Source organism: Pristiophorus japonicus, chromosome 12 (genome assembly GCF_044704955.1).
Source record: "Pristiophorus japonicus isolate sPriJap1 chromosome 12, sPriJap1.hap1, whole genome shotgun sequence".
Lineage (NCBI taxonomy): Eukaryota > Metazoa > Chordata > Chondrichthyes > Pristiophoridae > Pristiophorus > Pristiophorus japonicus.
This window is the reverse complement of record NC_091988.1, coordinates 129,913,311-129,931,755: the sequence shown is the minus strand read 5'-3', so window position 1 is coordinate 129,931,755 and position 18,445 is coordinate 129,913,311. Positions and strand designations below refer to the sequence as shown.

Genomic DNA, 18,445 nt, shown 5'->3' with positions numbered 1-18,445 from the left:
ATGGAAGACTCATGTACGTAGATTTTTTTAAACGTGTGGTGGCCGTTGCATACCAGCCACCAGCCAATGGCAAGGATTAACCAAGATGACTGGAGACCAGCTCTGCTGCACGGACCTAGTGCACGCACATATTGCAGTGTGGGCTGGCTCATGCTGCCCCAGGGCCCTCGCTCTGCTGGGCCTTGAACTCACGCCCCGCCGCTCCTGCTGTACCTGCCCACGCTCCAATCACCGATCTGGATCTTGGTGACATCCAATCCAGTCACCCTCTTCACTGCCGTCACCCTCTTGCACCAGCTCACACTGCTCCCTGAGGTGGTATGTCACCAAGCTGCTCCCAGGACCGCTTGCCTTTTATGGCATCAAATACGCTATAGCAATACCTTGCTGAACTATCGATCCTGTCTTCTAATGATCCGACTTAATGTTTCAACTCGTCCTTACCACCCTGGGGCTCCTCTCCCTCATCGGATGAGTAATTCCAATCTGTATGATCGTTTGCCCATTCGCTGGAAAATCGTTCCAGGAAAATATGATTGTACAGGTTGGAAAAGGACAATTCTTATAAAAAATTGTCCTAGAGTCATAAAAGAAGTGGCTGCAGAAATAGTGGATGCATTGGTTGTCGACTGGGAAAATAGACTCAAGTGTGGGACGGTTAATGAGCAGTGGCAGACATTTAAGGAGATATTTCATAACTTGCAACAAAAATATATTCCAATGAGCAGGAAAGACTAAGAGAAGGGATAACCATCCGTGGCGAACGAAGGGATGGTGTCAATTTAAAAACACGGGCTTACAATGTGGCCAAGTCTACCGGGAGGCCAGAGGATTGGGAAACTTTTAAAAGCCAGCAAAGAATGACTAAAAAAATGATAGAGAGGGAAGATAGATTATGGAAGTAAACTAGCACGAAATATAAAAACAGATAGTAAGAGTTTCTTCAGGTTCATAAAAAGGAAGTGGCTAAAGCAAATGTTGGTCCCCTGGACAATTAATAATGGAGAACAGGGAAATGGCAGAGATGTTGAACAAATATTTTGTATCCATCTTCATGGTAGAAGACACTAAAAACATCCCAATAGTGGATAATCAAGGGACTATAGGGAGGGAGGAACTTAATTCAATCGCTATCACTAATGAAGTAGTCCTCGGTGAAATAATGGAACTAAAGGCGGACAAGTCCCCTGGATCTGATGGCTTACATCCTAGGGTCTTAAGAGGTGACTGCAGAGATACTAGATGAAGTGGTTGTACCAAAATTCCCTGGATTCTTGGGTGATCCCAGCGGATTGGAAAACCGCAAATGTAAGGCCACTATTTAAAAAAAAAAACAGGAGGCAGACAAAAACCAGGAACTATATAGACCAGTTAGCCTAACATCTATCGTTGGGAAAATGCTGGAATCCATTATTAAGGAAGCAGTGGCAGGACATTTGGAAAAGCATAATTCAATCTAGCAAAGTCAGCATGGTTTTATGAAAGGGAAATCGTGTTTGACAAATTTGCTGGAGTTCTTTGAGGATGTAACAAGCAGGATAAGGGGGAACTTGTGGATGTAGTATATTTGGATTTCCAGAAGGCATTTGACAAGATGCCACATAAAAGGTTACTGCACGAGATAAAAGTTCATTGGGTTGGGGGTAATATATTAGCATGGATAGAGAATTGGCTAACTAACAGAAAGCAGAGAGTCAGGATAAATGGGTAATTTTCCGGTTGGCAAATAGTGACTAGTGGGGTGCTGCAGCGATCACTGCTTGGTCCTCAACTATTTACAATCTATATTAATGACTTGGATGAAGGGATCGAGTATAATGTAGCCAAGTTTGCTGATGATACAAAGATGGGTGGGAAAGCAAATTGTGAGGAGGACACACAAAATTTGCAAAGGGATATAGACAGGCAAAAATTTGGCAGATGGAGTATAATGTAGGAAAATGTGAGATTATCCACTTTGGCAGGAAAAAATAGAAAAGCAAATTATAATTTAAATGGAGAAAAATTGTAAAGTGCTTCACTGCAGAGGGACCTGGGGGAGTCCTTGTGCATGTAACACAAAAAGTTAGTATGCAGGTAATCAGGAAGGCAAATTCAATGTTGGCCTTTATTGCAAGGGGGATAGAGTATAAAAGCAGAGAAGCCCTGCTACAGCTGTACAGGGTATTGGTGAGGCCACACCTGGAGTACTGCGAGCAGTTTTGGTCTCCGTATTTAAGGAATGATATACTTGCATGAGTAGCTGTTCAGAGAAGGTTCACTAAGTTGAATCTGGAGATGAGGGGATTGACTTATGAAGATAGGTTAAGTAAGTTGGGCCTGTACACATTGGAGTTCAGAAGAATGAGAGGTGATCTTATCGAAACATATAAGATAATGAGGGGGCTAGACAAGGTGGACGCAGAGAGGATATTTCCACTCGGGAGGTGGGGGACATAAAATTCTCAGAATAAGGGGCCGCCCATTTAAAACCGATGAGGAATTTCTTCTCTGTAGGTCGTGAATCTTTGGAATTCTCTTCCCGAGAGAGCTGTTGAGACTCGGTCAGTGAATATATTTAAGGTGGAGATGGACAGATTTTTGAACAATAAGGGAGTCTAAGGTTATGGGGAGCGGGCAACGAAGTTGAGGCCAAGATCAAATCAGCCATGATCTCTGAATGGCGAATCAGGCTCGAGGGGCCAAATGGCCTACTCCTGCTCCTATTTCCTATATTCTTGTGTAACTACAGTCCACCTGGCTGGTCCCAGTGAAGTGGCTTGACTTTCAGTAAAGGCAACGGTTCAGCTTGCAATGCATCACCCACTTAGCAACAAGGCAAAGGCATGGATGTTGGAGCAAGTTGAATTGTGCATGATCTTGAATGGGAAATGGATGGGCAAGTAGTCCTGGGACTGCTCATCTACACCTTGTCAGCAGGGGTCTGGGAATGTCCTGTGGGTAATTAATGCAGCCACTCAAAAAAGAGAATAATTTCCTTTTTCTTCCAATCGCAATGATTACTGGTAAGAGTTTGAAATCATAAATTGCTATAATGAATGCCTATGAGTGGTGGTCTCAGCAGTAAATTTGGAAACATAGGAGGAATTGAAGGTTGGCTGCTTTCTCGCTGTATTCCAGGATGCTTCATGTAGTTTTCAGTTTGCTTTTCTGCACTAATTATTAATGTATTCTTGTACAGGAGACGTTTCAAACGTTAAAGAACTGGGTAAAAGAACTGCGACAGCACGGACCTCCAAATATCGTGGTAGCAATTGCAGGGAACAAATGTGATCTTACGGACGCCAGGTACACAGCACAGTGCCAGAGTTGGGGTCAAACCTGAGAATGCGGTTTAATGTTTTTAAGCCAACAAGTGCATCAGGTTTTGTGCTTGGGTTGATAAAATATTGATGCCAGTCCTCAAATGCTCACACAGCAAACACTTGGCCTTGGAGGAGATAACTGAACCGGAGCCTGGGCAATGCGGGACCAAGAGAGACTTGTTCCCGGCCTGCGCGCGCGTGCTCTCCAGCTCGTAGGATCAAATCACTCATTGCTTTGCAGTTGAGACTTTTGGACAAATAGAAAAAAGTGGCTTTGTTTTAAATTGTTGCCTCCTCTGTCTTGGTATGACTGGGGCTGACTCTGAGCCTCTGGAATGATTTGAGTTTTGAAATGAACTGTTTCACTTCCTGAGTCCACCTCATCTTTCAGCTGTATTATGTTTTTTTGCAGCCTGCCCTTGCAGATGGTCCAACAATTAACCCACTTTGAGTAAACTACGTGCTGGAGTTCATGCAGAATACTCCTTCACCCCTTGATAAACAGACTGTCCTCATGTAGATCATAGCAATTACAAGCCAAAATGAACTAGCTTTTAGTTGCAATTGAAACAGCCCAAAGGCAAGTTAAGATTAGGCAAATACTGCAAGGCAATTCGCATCGCAGAGAATATCCATCTCTCAACCTGTTTTAGCAGGAATGCACTAAAGTCTCGTCAAAAATGTTCAAGTTTAGTGAAAATCAGTCAATTCATCAAAATATGCTACCTTGCCCCTGCTCAAAGTTGCAGACCACCTTAAAATCTTTCCATTTATAATTTATTCTTGTTTCTCCTTTTGAGGTTATACCTCCAATTAAGCATTGACGATATTAGCGTTCATGTATTAACTCAGCAATGAGGTTGTCTGATTGGCCGAAACATTACCACCTTAATTTGGGCTCGGGTGATAGATAGATGCCAGGACCACCAGTTTTCAAATGAGACATGGGACTATCTACCAAATTCCATTGTGGGAGAAGGAAGGGGTCACCTCCATTATGATTCTAATGGGGGGGGGGGGGAAGAGAGAGGAGGAGGAAAGAGATGCTGAAGAGGAGCATTCTTCCATTCCCTTCATTTTCAGTCTTGATGGGAATTTTTTTTGCAGAACTAAGACAAGATAATAAGCTCCTGATGATGCAGACTGCTGGAGTCATACCCGTGGACTAGACTGGCAGCAGGTGTTTAAGTATCAACTCCATTGAAATATTCAGAAGGGGATTGTTTCAAAAAGTACTGCTGCCATCTTTTACAGCATTTTTTACATAATGAAAGGCCCCAAGGTGCTTCACAGAAGAGAACTAGTGTCAGACTGTAGTACAGATGTTGGAGAGTTGATTGAAGTAACCAAACCAGGAGATTTAGAAAGACAGTTCTATAAAGTAAGATTGTGGTGTGAGGATTGGAGTTCGAGTGTTTCTTCCTGCCGGTTTGAGTATTATGAGGTTGGATTCCATATGGTGGGATCCCTCCACAACTACAACTTGTATTTATATAGCACCTTTTAACGTAGTGAAATGTCCCAAGGTGCTTCACAGGGGTCTTATGAGACAGAAATTGGACACCCGTCCACATAGGTAGAAATTAGCGCAGGTGACCAAAAGCTTGGTCAAAGAGGTGTGTTTTTAAAGAGCGTCTTGAAGGAGGAAAGAGAGGCGAAGAAGTTTAGGCAGGGAGTTCCAGAGCTTGGGGCCGAGGCAACAGAAGGCATGGCGACCAATAGTTGAGCGATTTTATAATCCGGGATGATCAAGAGGGCAAGATTAGAGGAGCGGGGATGGCGGGGGTTGTGGGGCTGCTGGAGATTAGAGATAGGGAGGGGGCGAGGCCATGGAGAGATTTGTAAACCAGGATGAGCATTTTGAAATTGAGGCTTTACTTAACCGGAAGCCAATGTATGTCAGCGAGCACAGAGGTGATGGGTGAGCAGGATTTGGTGCGAGTTAGGACACGGACAGCTGAGTTTTGGATCACCTCCTAGTTTACATCGGGTAGAATGTGGGAGGCCAGCCAGGAGTGCAATGAAATAGTCAAGTCTAGAGTTAACAAAGGCATGGATGAGGGATTCAGCAGCAGATGAGCTGAGACAAGGGAAGAGATGGCCGATTGTTACGAAGATGGAAATAGGCAGTCTCAGTTATGCTGTGGATATGTGGTCGAAAGCTCTTTTCAGGGTCAAATATGACACCAATGTTGTGAACAGTCAGGTTCAGCCTCAGATAGAAGTTGGGGTTTCATTTCTGTGCCTTACCGAAATCAATTAGAGAAAATTACTTATGGACAGATTGCCAATCCTTTCTATATATCTTTTTTCAAGAATGTGTGATTCCTCAAGTCAATTCGGTGTTTTCTGTTGCTGACCCAGTTTCTTTGTAGATTGGAAAATACCTTTTGCTTTTTAGCTGGCTATCTGTGGTCTGGGTTGAATAGTTACTTGTGAGCATATATTTCTCTCTCCTCAGCGGACAACACACTCCAATTTAGTGTTAATACACTCAGTGCGAAAAGGGTCAGTGTTTGGAGAGTTTTAACAGTATATAATAAAGCATATAGTGTGCGTTCATCACAGTTTGATATTCTGGGGAGAGAAAAAGAAAACCAATCATTGACCTGGAGCCTGAAATTTACAAGCCGTTCCAATTACCCTCTGATATCTGGATATGGCCATTCAAAGCAGTAGCTTTAAAGGGACAGGCCAGGTTAGCATCACACCATATTGCAGAGCTCAGATGAGCAATGACACACGAGATCTGCTAGTGCTGTCAACATTTAATAATTTTTAAATTGTCCAAAATGGATCATTTGAGATGACAATTTTGCAAAAGGACTCTGTTTTTGCCTCTGGAGAGGGAAGGTGGTCCTCCGTATATCTCCGGCATATTGAGATAGAGTTTAGCTATCTTTCCTCACCATCACCTCCGCTGTAGTTGGAACTGGAGCGGCGTTCTGTTACTGGGCAGAAGGCAGCTTCAGGTAGTAATGGTGTTACTTAATTGAGGAACAGGACTGATTTTTTCTTGAGGTGCATTGGATTCACCGACATCTGATTGCTGGAGCATGACCCAGCTGTGAGAAGCCAGATTGGTGGATGTTCTGTGGCCGGGAACCTTGGTACCATTAGAGTCATCAACAACAACAACAACAACAACTTTTATTTCTATCGTGCCTTTAACGTAATAAAATGTCCCAAGGCGCTTCACAGCCGTGTTACAAGACAAAACCGATAAATTTGCACTGTGCCACATAAGAAATTACAGTAGATGAGTAAAAGCTTGGTCAAAGAGGTAGGTTTTAAGGAGCGTCTTAAAGGAGAAAAAAGGCGGAGAGGTTTAGGGAGGGAGTTCCAGAGCTTGGGGCCCAGGCAGCTGAAGGCACTGCCACGGATGGTTGAACAGTTATAATCAAGAGGGCAGAATTTGAAGAGCGCAGACATCTCGTGGAGTTGTGAGGCTGAAAGAGATTAGAGATAGGGAGGAGCAAGGCCATGGAGGGATTTGTAAACAAGGATGAGAATTTTGAAATTGAGGCGTTGCTTAACCGGGAACCAATGTAGGTCAGCGAGCAAAGGGGTGATGGGTGAGTGGAACTTGGTGCGAGTTAGGACACGGGCAACCGAGTTTTGGATGACAAGTTTACGTAGGGTAGAATGTGGGAGACCAGTCAGGATTGAGTTGGAATAGTCAAGTCTAGAGGTAACAAAAGCATGGATGAGGGTTTCAGCAGCAGATGAGCTGAGGCAAGGGCGGAGGCAGCAATGTTACCAGCTGTGTTGGGCAACATCAGGCTTTCTTGGCTGTGTCCTTGACTGGATGGCTGTTCTTCTGCCTGTGAATGACGATGTGAATCCTCGAGCACACCGCAGCCTCATCTCATTCTCAACCATCGTTGTGACATTATCTGTCCATTTAAATAAAATGCATTTATAGCCGATCAAACTCTTCTGTTCTGTATCACGGTCTGCAGTGATGCTGCTGATCTTTGCAATCTGTAATCAAACTGAGCATGTCTTAAGCAAAGGTTTACTGTTCTAATAAAAGATTTTAAAAGCTTCTTTGGATGATGGCCATTGCTGGCCAAACTCTTCCCTCCCAAAAGCCACGGCAGATTTAATTTATATCCAATAAATTAGAGAAGTGTTGAAGGAGTATAAATGTTACCTTGCTATCATTCACCTGTCAAGGTGGATCTGTACTCTGGTGTATGGCAAGATCATTCCTGATTTGTACAAACCAGACACGCGGTCATCTTTGACTTTTATTGCAGGGAAGTACTTGAAAAGGATGCCAAGGACTATGCAGATTCCATCCATGCAGTCTTTGTGGAAACCAGTGCCAAAAATGCCATCAACATCAATGAGCTGTTTGCAGAGATCAGTGAGTATGGTGTCAGCCATTTGAAATGCTCAAAAGTTCCTTGCTGAAGAGAGTCTGGGTGCCTCAATTTTTTTTTCATTCTGTCTTGCCACACCACTCGAGGGGAAAAAAAAATGCAGTGAACATGTTAATATAATTGGAGCTGTTGGCTGCCTGTGAGCTGATGAGGTTGCTGCTGCCCAGCAGGGGGCCTCAGAGCCCGACTGTTCGGGTAACTGCGATTTGGAATCCAAGCAACTTTACCCAGTCATCACAAAACGGTGTTTAACTGACATTTCACTGCACGGTTGCCAAGCTGCAAACCTCTCCTATGTGAAAGGATGAGAAAGCCAGTCGCTATCTCTTCGTGCGCGCGATCAAAACAAGTTATCCCTCTTCTGCACTTCCAAGTCCTTTAATTTTGACGAAAGCAAACGAGAGATGAATCAGGGCAAGTTTGTATTGACTGTTTGTATCGCTGGGCAGGCCACATTGTCCACATGCCAGAACGAGACTCCCAAAGCAAGCACTCTACTCGGAACTCCATCATGGCAAACGAGCCAAAGGTGGGCAGAGGAAACGTTACAAGGACACCCTCAAAGCCTCCCTGATAAAGTGCAACATCCCCACTGACACCTGGGAGTCCCTGGCCAAAGACCGCCCTAAGTGGAGGAAGTGTATCCGGGAGGGCGCTGAGCTCCTCGAGTCTCATCGCCGAGAGCATGCAGAAAGCGCAGGAAGAGCGTGTGGCAAACCAGTCCCACCCATCCCTTCCCTCAACGACTATCTGTCCCACCTGTGACCGGGACTGTGGTTTTTGTATTGGACTGTTCAGCCACCTAGGAACTCATTTTAAGAGTGGAAGCAAGTTTTCCTCGGTTCCGAGGGAATGCCTATGATTGATTGTATTGACTTAATTCAGTGATAGGCAGTGTGGTGTTACACAGCGGGAGTGTTGGTTTGAGCATAGGTTGGTTCTGTTTTTCTCTCCACACCAGCACTGTTATCGAGAAGGATACTGTCCCATCATGTGGGCTTGAAAGCTGTAAACTGATTTGGCAGTCAATCCGTTCCCTCTATCCTTTGCCAAACAGTGACCTGCTGATTTTTGGTGGTGAAGGCCGTGACTCACTCAGTCAAAATGCCCAGAGGTCGGAGTTATTTTACAGTTTCCTTTTTCCCCTTTTTAGGTCGCCGGATTCCTTCAACGGCTGTCAATCCAGGAGCGAGCAATAAAGGCTTTAAGCTGAGGAGACAACCTTCTGAAGCAAAACGTAGCTGTTGCTGACCGTTCCCCATGCTCGGACTGACTCAGAGCAAGCCTACGAGAAGATCCCTGTAAAACCGTCCCTCCTGCATTCGGCCTTCCTGCTGTGCTATCCTCGACGGAAGAATAATCACTCTTCTTAAAATTATTATTGCCTCATTCTTCCATAAAAGTGCTCCGAGCAACACTTTGGCGGGCACTTTTGCAACCGCTTGTGTTTCACTCCTCAACGTGTCCAAGAGCAGAGAAACCAATGAACCAGGAAATGGTTTAAATGGCGTCCAACAGCAGTCTGATGCAGAGGTGCAAAAGAAAACTTTGTTTTTTTTTCCATTGCATGTAAATAGATCTCAAGTAATCGCATAAAAAAAAAAGGGAAATTTTAAAACTGAAGCACTTTGTTTAGTTTGTGTTTTGTAACCAAGAATCGGACTCCCTTTAAAATGACTTTGCAGCTCCCCGTCCAGGTACAGCAATCTGAAGTGATTCCCTCATTAAAACCTATTGAACCCTGTGTTCAGAAATGCATTCTGTTAAGAATATAATGACTCCACATCTTCAAATCTACAACAAAAGAAATTTGAGAAAAACACAGTTCAATCTGCAGAGCATGACTATTTGAACTCGAGCACTTAGGATTGAAAGGATCTAGAAATCTCGATCTCCCTCTATGACTGTTGCCCTTTATAGCTGTGAAGCGTATGAGTGAGATGAGTTACTGCCGCCCGTCCCTGTACTGCTGCAAGGAGTAAAAATATATCTACTCTGAAAGAAGTTTGGCTTTAGCTCCCCCAGTGGCTGATTGGATAAATGCACCATGTTGTGTGTGGTCCCATGTTTGAGCTGTGGTCTGTGCTAAGGATCTGAGCTGGGCAGGAGAAACATTGACTCTTGTTCCTGATCACTCTCTGCTGACTCCCTGCTGAAAATGTGTGCATGAGGACAAGCTGGAGCTCTGCTTTCATGTGCTTCATGGTCAGATGTCCCGCTGATCCTCACTGCAGAGCCTCAAGACTGAAGGGGAGCCACCTGGTGCCTGTGAAACTGCACCCCTGCAAGAGTCGGCACATTCAGAAGTGGAGGCAACAAGCATCTATGTATGAATAGAAATAATGTCTCGAGTCCGGGGAAGTATTCTTGACTCTTGTGTTTAGTCCTACAACAGTGGATTCTAATTGATGATTGAGGAAAAGCTGCATTTGAGTGTGGGGCAAAAGTTTGCACAACTTCTAAAAGCCACTCCCTCTAATGCCTAAAGTTTTGGGTGGGAATGAAGTAAATAGTGTAGTTTGTTTTCTGGTGTCCAATCTGTATGTGACTGTCTTCAAACCATGCTTGCTTAAGTGGATGATGTGTGAGATTTAACAAATAAATCAGAAGGGCGTTAGTACTTTAAGATTTTAAAGGAACAGCCAGATTAACACTAGCTTCCTTGGTCATTCTGACTTCACCACTAATTTACAGCAAGTTTCTGGGCTTAACACTTGACTAACCTATTTGATAAATATTGTTGTCAGAAAGTGGCAGTAGCTGCAAAAGAGATTGTGTCTTTTTAATGTAAGAGTGCATTGTATTTACTGTAGATGTCAGCAAGGCACAGTTGGTTATCATGGAAGTGCAAATCAAGGTGTGAAATCCAAGTCCGTTTATGCACGATCTACTTGGTCAGAGTTAAATGAATGCTGCTAGGTATGAACTCTTCAAAAGGGCATTTTATTGGAGTTACCCATAGGCTAACTACTGAGGTTGGGGGAGAAGAGTTTCTGAGGGTTAACCTTATGTATCTTTTTCTCTTCTCCTTTTCTGGTCTCTCATTCCCCACCACCATATTGATGCTTTCATTTCCTTGTTGTACTTGATCTACCAGGAATGTACAGCCCTGGTTTGCAAGCAGAACCCGTCATTTAGAAGGGAATCACAGCCGTTTCAAAATGGTTGAATTGCAACTTTCTTTAGAAACCTGCCGTGACATTAGCCATTCCAACCGTACCCTTTGGTTTTCAGTAGATGTAGATTAGCCAAACCCAGGCCAGTTAGTTATCTTTTAAAGTGTGGAAATGTTGTCTTTGGACAGAATTTTATTTTCGCTTTCATCAAGGTCACCGACAGCGGCAATTGTTTGGTGCAAAGGAAGATGGGAAGCTGTGCACAACTGAGTAGCTGTGTGCGGGCCTGCAGCAATCTTGTTCTCCTGCTGTATTGCTTTTGCAAACAATAAGAACATGAGTAGGCCTTGAGCCTGCTCCGCCATTCAATAAGATCATGGCTGATCGAATCATGGACTTGGCTCCACTTCCCTGCCCGCTCTCTTATTCCCTTATCGTTTAAGAAACTGTCTATTTCTGTCTTAAATTTATTCAATGTCCCAGCTTCCACAGCTCTCTGAGGCAGCGAATTCCACAGATTTACAATCCTCTGGGAGAAGAAATTTCTCCTCATCTCTGTTTTAAACGGGTGGCCCCTTATTCTACGATCATGCCGTCTGGTTCTAGTCTCCCCCCATCAGTGGAAACATCCTCTTTGCATCCACCTTGAAAAATGAATGTGTAATCCAGGTGAGAAGTTGTGGTGTGTAGTCCCAGCATGCTGTTTATATAGACTGTCGGCTTGTACACAAGTGACCCTGTCAGCAAGGCTTCCCATGTCCCCGGTTCTGCTGCAGTACCATGTGACCAGCCTGCTGGGATGGCAGTTTGGGTTTCAGTCCAGCCCCACGCATTGCATATAAACTGAGCTTGGTGATGTGTTCAGCTTTAAAAAGAGAGAAAACTTTCAATGTTATGGCGCCTTTCACGATCTCAGGACGTCCCAAAGCATTTTACAGCTAATGAAGTACTTTTGAAGTATAGTCACTGTTGAGGCAGCCAATTTGCACACTAGCTCCTACGAAGGCAATGAGTTAATGCTATGTTTGTTGCGGGACACTGGGAAGAACTCCCCTGCTCTTCTTTGAAATAGTGCCATGGGATCTTTTATGCCCATATGAGCGAGGGGGCGGGGGGGCCTCGGTTTAATGTCTCATCCGAAAGACAGCACCTCCAACAGTGCAGCATTCACTCGTACTGCACTGGAGTGTCAGCCTAGATTTTACACTCGAGTATCTGGGGTGGGACTTGAAGCAGAACCTTCTGACTCCAAGATGGGATTGCTGCCACTGAGCCCACAGCTGACACCTAACCAGCAAGTAGACCTTAGCAGCACCATTCAGAAGACTAACCCGGGAGGTGTACAAATGAGAGAGTTTACATTAAAGCAGGTTTCTGGTCCTTCTGGCAGTCACCCACCCTTCTCCCTCTCCTCCACGTTGTGCGTAATTGTTCCTAAAAGTGAAATACAAAGCTGACTTTCATGGCTAAGAAAAATTACATGTATTTGAATGCCTAATGCTGTCAGTGACAGATTCCATATTTTATTGCAGTAAATCCATCTGAGCACTTGCAGAGGTGAGCTCTAGACACTGCTTACTGAATGGATTCATGTCCCCCTCAGTACAAGCATGCAAGGAAAGTGAGTTTGTTCGTCTGTGTAAAATCTTGGTTTTAAAAAGCTGATTAATTCTTTAATACAGACTTGTTAATATTTATAACCACATTCTTCATTCTGCAAAGGCAGGATCTGATCCAAGGTATTTAAGGCAAAGACATTATGAAAGTAAGATAGTATGTTTGAGGTGAAGAAGACAGGTAGAACTAGAGGCCACCCATATAAAAACAGGAAGGAGAGAGTGAGGTTGGATGTCTGGACTGTTACTGTTCCCAGAGGTTGATCGACCTGTGGAACTGGACTCTGATGTACTGACTCTCTTTGCAGTCCTTCAAGAAGATAATAAATGGACTTCTGGAATGGAGGTGATCACAGCCCATGGAAGGTAAATCATTCTAATGAGTAAATGAGTTTGAGGCTGCTTTGGACTTGTTGAATTGCTATGAGGGGTCAGAAAGGAATTTTTGACACAGACCTCCTGAATTGATGGAGGGGAGGAAGGGTTAGTGTGAGAATTGGAATCCGCTGAAGGATTTGTCAAGCATGTGAGGGCCTGATGGCAACACCATATAGAATGCAGCTTAGCTTGTGGAATCTGATGGTAGCAACCATAGTTGTAGTTTAATGCCTGGCTTTTTATGCATCTACTTCAGCTGAACTTAGTCAGCTAGTGTTTTCCAACATCCCTTTTTTCTCTTCGTAAGGTTCACTTAGCGTCAGCTGAGGACCCCTCCACGGTTACAGGATGACACTATCTCAAACAGCCTCCCCTACAGTTGACAATGGTAATAGGATGGAGTGGGGCCATCTGCAGTGGAATTGGACGCCGGGCAAGTAACTATGTACTTTGCACATTCATCAATTTGAACTAAGGGCAGTCCGTCTGTCTGGAGCACTAAAAGATAATTCCACAGTTGCTTATTGAACTTCTCTCAAGCTGTGTCCCAACTGCTGGAATATACAGGGCTGTCACATGGAACAATCCTCCATTTGCTAGATTGTTCTTAACAACTGACCTAAGGCTCCTACACAAGCCTCCTCTTCCTAAAGCTGTACTATTTTATTATGCTCCTGTCTGGAAGGTGTAGAATGAAGATAGAAGTTAGATTACCTTGTTGGGTTGTCTTCGTTGTTCGTTGTCCCTGCTCCACACCATAATCTCATCCATCCATCCATCTGAGACCTGCAGGGCTATAGATTTTGGGGATGGGGGCTAGTGTTAAGTGGTTAGTTTCAATTAAAGCTTGTTAAACTGAAGCAGACCCAAGGGATTTATATAATGTACGCAAGCCACTACACGCAGCATTGTCTGTATCCAGTGGTATTTAAGTGCGTGCTTTGTTTGTGATTTCCCAGAATCAGTAATGCTAGGCTATAATTCTGCAGTTTGTGGAGAGTATATCTGTGCCACCTATGCCCCAAGTGCAAATTCATTTTAGATTAAAGAATTGTAACACACATTCTGCACAAGTAAGCAGTAACCATTGTACCAATGCCAGCGTTAGCTTGATTAAACTATCTGATCTAATCTCGTTCTCTACTGTTTCCTTTCATATTCTTCCTTTTCAAATACTCATCCTTTGAAACAATATTATCGTCATTGCCTCAGCCACTTGTGGGAAAGCATTCCTTGTTCTGATGACCCTCTAAATTTAGAAAAAAAACTTCTTCCACCTCCCAACTTCATTCTTGTGATATTTCCTGTATCCACACTGCTTGTTACCAATTCGCCAAGCAATGGAAACTTCTGCTTTTTACCCCCTCAAAACCCTTCATAATCCTTTAAGATCCCCCTTAGTTTTCTCTCTTCCAGTGAAACCAGCAAGTTTCCTCACAACTATAATCTCTCATTCCTTGTATCAGTCTAGTGCATCTTCACTGTACTCTCTCCATTGCTCTTAATATCCTTCCTACAAATGAGTGCTCGGAGCTGCATTCAATACTGTAACTGGCCAAATCAATATCTTTTCCAAATTCAACATCACTTCCTTACTTTTGCATTCAATAGCCCCAGTTCACTGTTTTTCCCAAAATACAGTGTTTTCTCTGCATTGAGCTACCACCTCTCTGTCCACTCCACAAATGTGCCTTCCTGCAATCTCTTGCGTTCTTCACAGTTTACTATGTCCCTAACTTGGTATCGGCAAACTATGATATCACTCGTCTTGTGCCGAGGTCCAAATTATTAATATAAATGACAACAAGAGCTCCCAGCTCCGATCCCTGGGACATACCACTATCCACATGCTACCAATCTAAAGAGCATGCACTTATTCCTCCTCCTTGCTTTCTGTCTCCTTGCCATCTCCCTATTTATAGTCACATTCCTTTAATACTTTAATGCCTTTATTTTAAATGCACCTCTTGTGTGACATTTTCTATCAAGAGTCTGAAAATCCATATAGGCAACATCCACTGCATTTTCTCTATCTGATTTCCACAAATTTAACTAAATTGTTAACTGATAATACTTACCTGATTTTGCTAAAGTGGCCAAACATGGCCTGCTCTTTACAAATCCACACTGACTGTTTAAGAAAGGGGAAAGTGATAAGGCAGAAACAGGTATAACATTTGACACTATCCAATCCTTTGGACACTTCCTGTCTCCAAAGACTTTTAGAAAATGACAGCGGTCTCCTCCCCAGCCTCTTGCTTATTCTGGGATGGATATCAGCAGGGCTTGCTGACTTTCATTCTTTTAGTCCCGTTATATTTATCTCCAGTAGTGGGTGTTCCACACTTTCCTCGGGTGCTCCTACAGTTCCAATGTCCCACCAGAACAGTGGTAATTCATCTTATTTCTGGGGTCGTGCTTTGTGCAAAGTGGCTGCCACATTTGCTTACTAATGAATAGTGACTGCACTTCAAATGTAATCAATTGCCTGATGCTTTGTTTGTTGACCTCCAGTCTTTGATACTCACTTTTGCCATTCCTAATCTTGATTTTTGCTTTCTTTCTATATCTTGTATAATTATCACACTACTTTTTTATTATTTCCCTTATACTTATTGTACATCTTTTTTAGCATCTCATGATGGCTCTAACTACTCTCTTTATCCATATAATCCCAGCCTTTGATGCAACCCTTTATTCCTAATTGGAATGTATTTAGCCTGTGCCTTATCCGTCTGGCATTTAAATATATCTCATTGCGTGTCTGCTGTTTGATCTGTTGCTTGTTCCATCCAAGTGATTTGGGCTAGGTCCACATTTAGAGTACTGAGACTATATTGGGCTCTATAAATACAAGAAGGGTATTGAGACTTGAGAGGGTACAAGACAGATTCATTCAAACGCTGCCTGCAATGAGGAAATGCGAAATGAAAAGGTTTAAAGTTGGGGATTTTTTTCATGAGAACAACGCGGATTACAGAGCGATCCGTTAAGTGTGTAAAATTATGATTGGATAGAAGCAGAATGTTTCCAATAGTTGATGGGCCTAGAATAAGGGGCCAAAGACACACAATTAAACAAGGGCCTGGACTTTCCGCTCGATTTAACGTAACTGATGCAAAAGTTCGCGGAATTTTAAGTGCAAATGCACAACGCTAGTTTCCTCGCTCTTGTGCACTAGTTTTTGAGCATCATGCGAGATGCTGGCCCCGACCACAAAACAGGCCACACCATTGGGAGTTTCCGCTAATTGCGCTCATTTGCAGGCCTTCAAGGACACACCAAAAACTAAACTGTATTTTTTGGGTGCAAGGATGCTAATGGGTATGTTTTGAAAGTTTTAATGAAGTTTTTTAATTTACTAAGGAACTGACTACTGTACTCCAATCTAACTAGAAAATAGTTTGGTATACATTTTCTTTCATTTAAAATTGGCTTATTCACAGATGTGATAAACCCATTTTCAGCTGTATTAATCAAACTCTTAGCAAATTACCACTTAAATATATCTCTTTTTTTAAACTATGTTTTAAAATGTTGCCTGATTAGTGGTTTTGGTAGATTTTGCATTTGGTGATTATGCAATTGAGTTTGAGCGGCAACTCGTGACGGGAGGGGAAAATTCACAAAATGGCTGCAATTTGCGCCGGAATCACACCAAAGTAGAAACTCTACACGGAATTGAGAACAAAGGGCAGGGGAAACTTCTATAGACTTGAGGCCGTGGAATTCACTCCCAGGGTTAGTGCTTGAGGTAGAAACTATCAACATTCAAGTTAAGATTGAATAGGTAGATAAAGGAAATGGGGATAAATTGATATGGTGGGACCAAGGCAGGCAAATGTGATGAAGACAGTTTGGTCAAGTGGTGAGTAAATGTCGACTGGTTGGGCCAAATGCCCTAGTTGCATGTTGTAACTTCTATGTATTTCTATGTAAAATGGATATTTCATGTTCCTTTTTTTTAATGATTCTTTAGGCAAGTAGGAGGAATAAGTGCATGCTTTTTTTGATTGGTGGCATGTGAGTAGTGGATCATTCTAAAATCAACAATGGGGAAAGTCAGCTTAGACATGTGGCATTCTCCAGTGAAGACCATGGGGACCCTGCATCCAAGGACAGGGAGCAAGCAATATATGTGAGGGTAAGGGATTTTAGTCATGGTTTGATCGTTCAGAGCTCGATTCCCAATACCAGGTTACTGCACTGTTGGTTAAAAGGGTGGACTGATGCCCTCACCAATACACAGTATATCCGTCCATTGATATTAAGAGTTTTTAACCTGTGTTTTTCTCGAGTAAGGAGCAATGAGGGCAGCAAGGACGCAAGGTCCTTTCCAGATTTCAATCCTCAGCTCGTGCAGTGGTCAGCTTCTGAGGTCCGGCCCTTGCAATTTCTTTCACAGTCAGCTTCAACAGCTGCCATTTCAGAGTGAGTATAAATGAGGAATTCACAATTCTGCAAATCCACTTCCTTGTATGCTTTTTTAAAAAAAAAATTCAAAAAATGTATCCCAATTCAGATAGACATGATGGACTTGAAGACATTAAAATGTTGCATGCTAATTATGTGAAGAACCGTAAGGCTGATCTATAATTCCAAAGTGTGTTGCAGTGCACAGAAATCTTGCTTGCAGCAAGAGATGATATTGATAATGAGGGGCGATGTCATAAAGGGGTTCAAAATTAAGGGTGGTTTTGATATAATAATAAACAGTTTCCACTGGCAGGAGGATTGGTAACCAGAGGACACCGATTTAAGATTCTGGTAATTGAGATAATTGGTAAAAGAGCCAGAGGGAGCTGAGATTTTTTTGTGCAGCGAGTTAGCATGATCTGGAATACACTGCCTGAAAAAGTGGTGGAGGCAGATTCAATAGTAACTTTCAAAAGGGAACTGGATATGTACTTGAAGGGGGGGAAATTGCAAAGCTTTGCGGAAGCAGGGAGAATGGGACTAATTGGATAGCTGTTTCAAAAGAGCAGGCACAATGGGCTGAATGGCCTCCTGTGCTTATCATTCTATGATTTGGTCTTATAGTTGTGTTTGTAATATTCTAACCTAGGTTATGTAAAGGAGCTGTGTGTGTGGCTTTGAGCAATGCTATAATGTATCTTTATTCCCCAGGAAAGTAATGTATTGGCTCTATTTGTTTATTTAGACCAGGCCTAATCTAGCTGATACTGCCTTTGTATCAATGGAAGCACATGCTGTTTAACAACTGAAACATAGAAACATAGAAAATAGGTGCAGGAGCAGGCCATTCAGCCCTTCTAGCCTGCACCGCCATTCAATGAGTTCATGGCTGAACATGAAACTTCAGTACCCCCTTCCTGCTTTCTCGCCATAACCCTTGATCCCCCGAGTAGTAAGGACTTCATCTAACTCCCTTTTGAATATATTTAGTGAATTGGCCTCAACTACTTTCTGTGGTAGAGAATTCCACAGGTTCACCACTCTCTGGGTGAAGAAGTTTCTCCTCATCTCGGTCCTAAATGGCTTACCCCTTATCCTCAGACTGTGACCCCTGGTTCTGGATTTCCCCAACATTGGGAACATTCTTCCTGCATCTAACCTGTCTAAACCCGTCAGAATTTTAAACGTTTCTATGAGATCCCCTCTCATTCTTCTGAACTCCAGTG

The 18,445-nt window shown here is 43.1% G+C and overlaps 1 protein-coding gene across 1 annotated transcript in view; it reads left to right on the top strand.

Annotated features, from left to right (window-relative positions):
* The window catches only part of rab22a (RAB22A, member RAS oncogene family), an 80,978-nt gene extending 62,795 nt beyond the window's left edge, over positions 1-18,183 (top strand). Inside the window, exons 5-7 of the mRNA XM_070895931.1 lie at positions 3,182-3,288; positions 7,568-7,677; positions 8,847-18,183. Coding sequence (XP_070752032.1) covers positions 3,182-3,288; positions 7,568-7,677; positions 8,847-8,944 — 315 coding nt within the window. The 3' untranslated portion in view covers positions 8,945-18,183. The remainder of the gene's footprint in view (positions 1-3,181; positions 3,289-7,567; positions 7,678-8,846) is intronic.
* The last annotated feature ends 262 nt before the right edge of the window (positions 18,184-18,445 follow it).